Source organism: Grus americana, chromosome 1 (genome assembly GCF_028858705.1).
Source record: "Grus americana isolate bGruAme1 chromosome 1, bGruAme1.mat, whole genome shotgun sequence".
Taxonomy (NCBI): Eukaryota; Metazoa; Chordata; class Aves; order Gruiformes; family Gruidae; genus Grus; species Grus americana.
In genome coordinates, this window is record NC_072852.1 from 143,573,218 (window position 1) to 143,581,564 (window position 8,347).

General features: G+C 42.6%; 1 protein-coding gene across 3 annotated transcripts in view; it reads left to right on the plus strand.

The window, feature by feature from the left end:
- Window positions 1-848: 848 nt before the first annotated feature.
- Window positions 849-8,347, plus strand: part of ASMTL (acetylserotonin O-methyltransferase like) — a 31,259-nt gene continuing 23,760 nt past the window's right edge. The window contains exons 1-5 of one of the 3 annotated variants that reach the window (XM_054813236.1): window positions 849-1,106; window positions 2,724-2,855; window positions 4,622-4,669; window positions 5,287-5,351; window positions 7,330-7,391. In XM_054813236.1, the coding sequence (XP_054669211.1) occupies window positions 1,014-1,106; window positions 2,724-2,855; window positions 4,622-4,669; window positions 5,287-5,351; window positions 7,330-7,391 (400 nt within the window). In that variant the 5' untranslated portion in view covers window positions 849-1,013. Of the gene's footprint in view, window positions 1,107-2,723; window positions 2,856-4,621; window positions 4,670-5,286; window positions 5,352-6,012; window positions 6,138-7,329; window positions 7,392-8,347 lie in introns of those variants that run through there. The other 2 variants (XM_054813229.1, XM_054813248.1) reach the window with 2 other exon arrangements.

Below are 8,347 nucleotides of genomic sequence, written 5' to 3' on the forward strand. Positions count from 1 at the left end.
AGGGGAACAGCAAGAGGCCTTTGGTGCTGCTTGTGTCTGTGCCAGTGCCGAGCGCACCTGCCTGTGTTGCTCTGTGCGGCTTGCCGCGCATCCACATACGCGTGCTACATAGCGTGTGTGCGTCTTGTCTGCTGGCGAGACGCGCTCAGCGGCCAGGCGCTGGGGCACGGAGCTGCGGCAGCCTCGCCTCCATCACGCTACCGCTTTTAGCAACCCCTAACACAGCCCATGACACGTACGATCCACGGGACAGATGTTGAGAGACCTGATTATTCAATGCAAACCGCTATTTTAATGCCTGGATGTACTGTTTAATGCTAGAATAATTATTTCACTTTCTTATTAGCCAACTGAGAAAACACACAGCATCACACTATTTGCAAGTTATTAGGAATAAGTGAGTTTTTACGTTGAATTTTAGAAAAAATCCAAGCAAGTAGAAACTCACTTAAAAGGCCAAACAGGGGATATCTAAGATTTGCATCAAATCAAATGATGATAATAGTTCCTTCTGACCAAAAACATGGGGGAGTATCACCTCCTTGTCAAATACTTAATTCAAGAATTAAGAGGTATTATACATGGCTCCTATGATGCAAAACCTGCCTGTGACACCTAGTCCTCTTCATTTAAGCCTGCCGTTAGGTGGTGTGCAGCTAATTACTGGTAAAGCTGCAACTTCCCATGGGGTTACCCATACCCCTACAGCCGCACGCCGGGCGCTTAGCGGCGGAGGCCGCCTTCTGCCAGGGCCCGGAAGCCGCAGCCGCAGTCGGCGGGACCGCAGGGGACTGACGGACGGACGGGCGGGCGGACGGGCAGCCGGGCGGGCAGCCCGCCCCCTTCCCCTGCTCGTCCCTAGGGGCTGCCCATCTTCGCCCGTGGGGCCTCCGCGGCTCGCAGGGACGGTCCCGGCCCGGCTCCGCCCTGCGGCTCCGGCGCCATATAAAGGCGCCGCCACCATCCCCCGCCCCGATCTGAGCGGAGCGGGAGGTTGAGGCCGAGCGGCCGCCATGGTGTTGAACCCGGTGCTGGGGAAGCTGGTCAGCAAGAGGGTGGTGCTAGCCAGCGCCTCGCCGCGCCGGCAGGAGATCCTCACCAACGTGGTGAGTGCGGCCAGGCCACTCGCCTCGCCTCCCCGGGCAGGGGAGAACGCCGGCCGTGCTGCCCTCGGCCCCGCCAGCCCGAGGCGCGGCGGGCTGCGCAGGCGCCGGGCGCAGCCACCAACCGTCCGGCGTGCGCCGGGCCGGGCCTGCGGGGCAGCCGCCTCCCGCCCGTCAGCCACCGGGGGCTGGTGGCCCAGGGCGGGCGCAGGCCTGAGCCGTGCTTCCTGCGGGAGCCGGGTTTGTTGTGGTTGGTGGCGGCGGCGCCGCAACCGCCGGGCTTCTCCGCGCCCGCTTGGCAGCCTGGGCAGAGGCGTGCGGGCCCGGGGGCGTTCGGAGCGTCCCAACAGCGAGGCCGGCCGGCTGCGGTCGCGTTCCTGCTCCCCGAGCTGCATGCCGGCCTGCGCATTAATTCTTTTTTTTCTTCAGTCCCAGTTCTTTTTGGTCACGTTTTCTCTGTATGCAAGTACGTGTGCGTCAGTTTCGTGTGTGATCGGATGAGTATGAGAGTGGATTAAAGTATTCTGCTGACAGGGAGGTGGTGTAATCAAGCAAATAAAAGACTTGCTCAGACTGAAAAATGCCTGCATAATTACTTCTGGCATATAATAGAAGAGTTTGGAAGGTCTTGCAATGGGCTGAAGTAATTAAAAACACACTTCTGTTGCCCTGTACATACTTAATACCTAATTCTGAAAATTTGACTTGGGCTTCTGAAACGTATGAAAACTTCATGGAATTAGTATTGGGGGGCAGGGGGAATAAAGTAGGTGTCTCTTCTTTCTGTAAAGCACTTGTGGAGCACAAAGGAAGCTGTGACCCTTCATTCAGCCCATTAAGCCCCTGTGGAGGAACATGCGGACCTCGCTGGGCAGGCTGCAGGAGGCCTTTGAATGGCACTTCGGTGTTATAGTGCTTCCAATTTAGATTTTCATAGTGTTCTTCGTGGGAGAAGCTGAACTTAAATGGGAAAAAATATATTATTTCCAAAATACAGAGATCTGGAGAAGCACCAAGGTTCAAGCGTGCACTAAATTACTAGAAACATAATGTGCCTGCTGGGTGTAGTGAATTTACAGGTATAACCTGGAGGCAAGAAGTAGGAAGAATAGGGGTTTTGGCAAAACCATACAGAAACTGGCGTTTGTTTTCTGTTTATCACGTGTAATAACACATAAAGCGTGGGTGGTAAAGCTTCTGTCAGAATGTGTACTACTGGTGCACAAATGCTATAGATGGATTGACTTGAAAACAATCCAGTAGTAGAATAGTCTGTTTATGAAGTGCATAAGTTTTATACTGTTAGATTTTTATAGAAGAATGGTGAAATTACTAATGTGCTTAAAGTCTAAAAAATAATAAGTTTAAAATTAAGTAAGCACACAAGTTTAAAAGTTCTGTCTGATTTTGGGTTTTGTTTTTATTTTGTTTTGGACTGCTTGCAAATGGTATGTGTACACCAAACACTGTAACAGAAGCACTGTTTTTTCCTCTGTATGTTTAGGAGGGTATTAAAGTGGAAAGAGGAAAAAAACAGATTTATCGTTTGCTTAATATGTCTTGGGAACAACCTTTACTAGCAAGATTAGATTGACTTTTCTTTGCTCTTCTTCGTTACAGGGCCTGCGGTTTGAGGTGGTTCCATCCTGGTTTAAGGAGACGCTTGAAAAGTCATCTTTTGCAGCCCCTTATGAGTATGCTGTGGAAACAGCAAAACAGAAAGCTCTTGAAGTAGCAAACAGAATGCACGTAGTAAGTTACCAGCTATTTCGGCAACAAGATTTTTGTCTTTAAGTGGTGCGTGTCACCATGGCTTAATTTGCTGCTTAGGTGGTCTCTGAGTGCGTTTTCCCCGCTGAAGGGAAACAGATGTTTTTCTGTCATTTATGAAAGATAGCTTCTTGAAATTAATCAAAAGAAGGTCTCATGCCTGCAGTTTGGGCTTTCCACAAACAGAAATGGCTTGCATCTCTTGTCAACAGCACACCCGCTCTTGCTTGGGATATATACTTGGTCATTCCTTCCAACAGTCAGGTGTGTGGCTGGACAGTTGTTTGTTCCAAATACCTGGAACAAACCAATTGTGGAGGCAGATTCTATGGAAAAACACACTGATGTGAATCCAGTGCTTTGCTGTAGCATTCCTTGAACAGTAGTTGAACAGTTGTGATAAGACAATAGCTTTGAATATGTGAGTATAGAGGTGTGTGAGGAAAGCAGACAGAGAAGAAACATTCTATTTTAAAGCATTATGGACAAAGAAACAGGCAACTTCATTTTAAGAAGGGAGAAGCTGATACAATTTCAGGTTCTGTAGTCAAGGCATCCATTTTGTGTCCTAAATATTACCAAAACCAATGGTAAAACTTACACTATCAGTGGCATATTTGACTTCTGCCCTTGGGTGCGATCACTGTTTCAGCACATAAGGCTGTTCTCTGCCAGACCCTATTTAGAAGTCTAGCTGATTAGATCCCCTCAAATGTGCCATAATAATTTATTAATAATATAGCTCTGTAAGAGTGGAGTATGTTTGCTGAACCTATACTGATGGCAGAAAAGGAACGTCGAACACTTTAAACCAACAACGTTGCCAGATGTCACCATTTTTCAAAGCAAATATTGCGTGATCTCCAGTGTAAATCGTTATCCAGGTTTCCGTCGACTTCTTTTCAGAGAATCGTGCAACATTAGGACAGTGGATTTTAAACCCAACCTCGCTAACTAACTTATATTATGCTTTCATTGCAAAACACTGTGCTGGTGATAATGCTAGTTCAGAGGATTTCAAAATGCTTCTTCACACTGGAATTTTTTAAATGATAGCTTTAATTAGGTCTACTATTTAAAGCACATCAACAGCCTTTCTATAGAAGAATCACCTCCCTACAAAGTTTTCAATATAATGATCACAGTTACGGACAAATTTCCTGTCTTGCTGTGTTAAATAATAACTACCTCAAAACATGCAAGCAAATCAAAACTCAGCTATAAGAACAGATTACAGTTTAAAGCCAAGAAAAGACTACAAAGAATCTTTATATCCCCCTACCTCTCAGTTCCCCAAAATAGGCTGTATGTTTTCCCTTTTGCAAGCAAAGTGTAGCTAAAGTGGGTTTTTTCAGCAAAAGTTGCTTTGGAAAAATAAGTCTAGAGGGCTTCAACACTGTACTCCTGGCTTCCATACACAGGGCACTTCCTTTAAAGAAATTCAGTCTGCCACCTTGAAGATCAGGTTGACCTTTGAGAATGCCGTTAGTTCTTTACCGACTGCATTTGTTCATCAATAACATGCTTGGGCAAAATCGTGACCTGAGAATGCTCTGCTCAAGCCTCCTGTTTTCCTCACTTTCATGGTGATATAAATGATTACTATTTTGTAAACAGTGCAAAAAGAGAAAGTGTCTTGTTTTCAAGTCAGTGTAGAGCCCTACTTATGTTTCCTTACCTTAAGTTTTAAAAGATTTTGCTCTTTCTACCTCTTCTGAGAAATATCTTCTTTCTTTGTGCCTTTGCAGAAACACCTGAGAACACCTGATGTTGTCATAGGAGCAGACACTATTGTGGTAAGAAGTCTCATGTGGTTTAGCATTGTCTTCAGTTACGACAAGTGTTTGTATCTTTAAAGTTTGAAAACTATCTTCACTGAGAAGGTATACCTGCAATATGATGTATCTTTTGGGTTTTGTGTGGGAGGGTTTTAGGGGTTTTTCCCAACAAGGCACTTTCTGGTATCTTGAGTGCTAGAAGCCTTGCTGCTGTCTTTGCAGAGACACTAGTATCACATAAGTATTGCCTTGGATCCTCTGGTGTGTAATGGAAATTCTGTTCTCAGGCAACAGTTGACTGTCAAGAAGTGCAGATCATGTGAACTGTTCAGTGTTGTGCCTTGTAGTGGGCACCTGTTATCTCCATGCAGACAGTGAACAGTTAAGGACGAAAGAAGTTGAATTACCCCTTTTTTTTTTTTTTGAGTGCTGCAGTCCCTGGGGGGGTAGAGTGTTTCACTCATTATGTGCTTGACACTAAGTTACCTATTCTACCAAAGTATCTGTGCCTCTTGCTCTATTCAGTATACTCAGGTTGGAAGCCCTGGCCCAAATCGTGGTTTAAACGTAATTTCTGACCTCAGCTTCTGAAAAGTAAGAAAAAGCAGCACGCTCACTCTATCTTTCTGTTTTAGACTGTGGATGAGCAAATCCTGGAGAAACCAGTTGATAAGCAAGATGCGTATAGGATGCTGTCAAGGTCTGTACTTTAAAGTAAGAATCCAAATGTGTATATTAAGCTGTTTTTAAAAGGAGCTGTATGGATTCCTTGATGTGTATGAAGAACTCTGGACACAAATTTTTCAGTCTTTTTTAAACAGTGTAAGCCAGTTCTGCCACTGAAAGTTAGACGTGCTTTTATGTTACAACTGCTTAATCTTGCCCTTTCACCTTAGGAAACTGATCAGGGACATAATGAACCATTTTGTTTTCACTTGGGATTAGTTTTGAAAGTCACTTACCACAAGACACTATGTATGCTTCAGCTGGTACAGGAAGGGGAGATACAGAGAGAAATCATGATGGGAAGGCAGACAGAACTACCAGAAGTGGATTGAGGCTTGATGTTTAATGGAACAATATTGCATTTACAAGAAAGTACATGGGGATGTGTGTTCATGGACAATTGCTTTAAATTCTATAGTTTGACTGAGGAAGAAAAAAAATGTACTTCCATCAGTGTTCTCCATGGATGGTAGGATGGTGGGTTTTGAGGCTTCTGCTTTTTTCCTACAGGATCCTTTTCCCTACAAGCTTAACATATCTTGTAGCACTCTTTTAAAAGAAGAGAAACCTACAGAAACCAAAACAACTAAATAACTGTAGTCACCTTCTTAAGGATAAGATGTGATGAATTCACTAATCATGCTTCTCTTATGAGGGGATTACAGAAAAGTTGCACTGCTTGTTTCACCAGTTTACAGTCTAACTCTGGCATCTACAGAGAGAATAGAAGTGGCTTGGTAGTTTTTTGGAGTTTTGCTCTGTAAGTCTATTTTAGATTTAATTTTTTTCATTGATGACTTATGTTGAATTTGTGATCCTTTGTGGCATGTTACTAACTTAAAAGTAGTAGTCTTAAAAAAAGTGGCAGCAGCGTATGTTATTAGTAGGAGATTCCCAAAGGAGTCTATCTGGCAAGAGATTTCGCAACTGGTTTTGCTTAAAATCTTGCCAAGTTTGGTTAGTTCAAAAATAGTGCTTTTTTTTTAACAGAGCTTAGTCTACTAACACATGCAAATGTTTTGGCTTTTTAAGTTCAGTAGGTCAGTCTCTTAATCATGGCTATGAAATGCACTTAAATTTAGTTTTTTAATGCCTCTTAATTTTGTTCTATGTGAACAGGAAAAAATGCAGACAAGATATATATTTGCATGTATCCAAGATGTTAGATTAATATTTTTACTTACTGTTTCATCTTAAAATTAATTATGTCAAATCTTGTGGGTGATAGTAAGAGTGCAAGATGCTTTTAATCACATCAAATAATAGCCTGGCTAATCTCTAGGATACTATTCCTTAACTAGTCTCTTCAAAGATTCAAGTTCTCATGCTATTTATTACACTTCCATTGCTTACACATTAGATTAATAAATTTAAAGCCCTCAAAATTAATCGGCCACAGTGTGGCACTCTGGAGCCACTGCAAGAGGGAGCACCTGGGTCTGGGGTAAGCATGAATGTAGGCTGCCTTCCTCTGCACCCGTTACCCTGCCTGCCCTGGGATCCCTGGGGGCCAGTCTGCACGAAATGAGCACGTAAGCGCTAGTTGCGTGTCACTTGTTTATCTAAGTTGTATCACCTGGCTATTCATTGCCAGCCTTCACTGAAGGTGCCTTTTCCTTATGCATGTGAGGTAGTCACTTCTCCCTATGTACAGTAAATAAGCTGATACCATAGACTGCTTTTCCAAATTGTGGACATCAGTACAAGTGCAATCTTGGAGACTTGAAATGACTGAATCTCTTGATAGTATTTTTTTTGTTGTTTTGCTAATGTCTTTTTACTTTTTTAATTTCAATATATTTATTTAGGATACATGTCAGAGCCATCAAGTGATATCTTAATATAATGGTCGGTTTCTCAGGCTGTAATAACAATTATATGTAGAATATTTTTGTGCATGAGAGATTTCATAAAACTGTTGCTTAACGCACTTTTTTTTTTTCCCCTGACAGGTTGAGTGGGAAAGAGCACAGCGTGTTCACAGGAGTGGCTATTGTACATTGCAGCAGTAAAGGTACGTCTGTCATTTTACTAAAACTCAATATTTTCATTAAAAATATTCTCGTAAGGACTTGTACAAGTGAAGAAACAGGATGGAAATTTTTCATGTCCAGTCTGACTTGGCTTCCTAATCGATATGAGAATTATCTATATATCACTTTAAAACGTCCCACAAAAGCCAGCTTTCTTACTGTGTTCAGTTTTCACACAGGAAGGAGGATGACCAAATACAATAGACTTTAGAATTACTGTCTCTGAAAGCTATGGGATTAATTAAGACCAGCGTAAATTGTGGGAATATTCTAAATGAAGTTCAAATAAGGCACTACAGACTGGGCCTGAGCAGAGTCTGATCCATATTAACTTTATTCCTGTGTTCTGTGTACGCTAGCTGATGAATACAAGCAGTTGCCATGTCTGTAGTTACTTCATTTTTCAGTAAATAAGGGAAGCTTTAGAGCCCATTGTTAGGGGATGAGTAAAGTAATGGCTTTAGGGAGCAATACATCAATTTTTTTCATCAGATAATCCATATAATAAGTGAGCATTTTTTATGAGAACTGTACCATTAATATGAGTGTTTTGTTTGAGGGACTTCCTGTGATAATTATGCCAATACCCTTTTAGTGGAACTTTTGCAAGAATCATTTCTCTGAAATTTCATTGGACATAGTCTTTATGTAGACAAATTATTTACAGCTTATAGTCTTTATGTAGACAAATTATTTACAGCTTTTAGTCTTTATTGGAATGATCGTTCTTAACTCTTGTAACAGAAATAAAGTCAGTGATCCAGTACTTTTACTAACATGCTAGTACAGTAGAAACAGCAGCTGCAAAAGAAAGGAAACGTTATCAAGGGGTTCCTGTGAGCAATACAGCAAGAATAATAATGCCTTTCATTGTTTACTGTAGGAAGACAGTAGAAGTGCACACAACTGCAGTACCGATGCTATGACAGCACATATC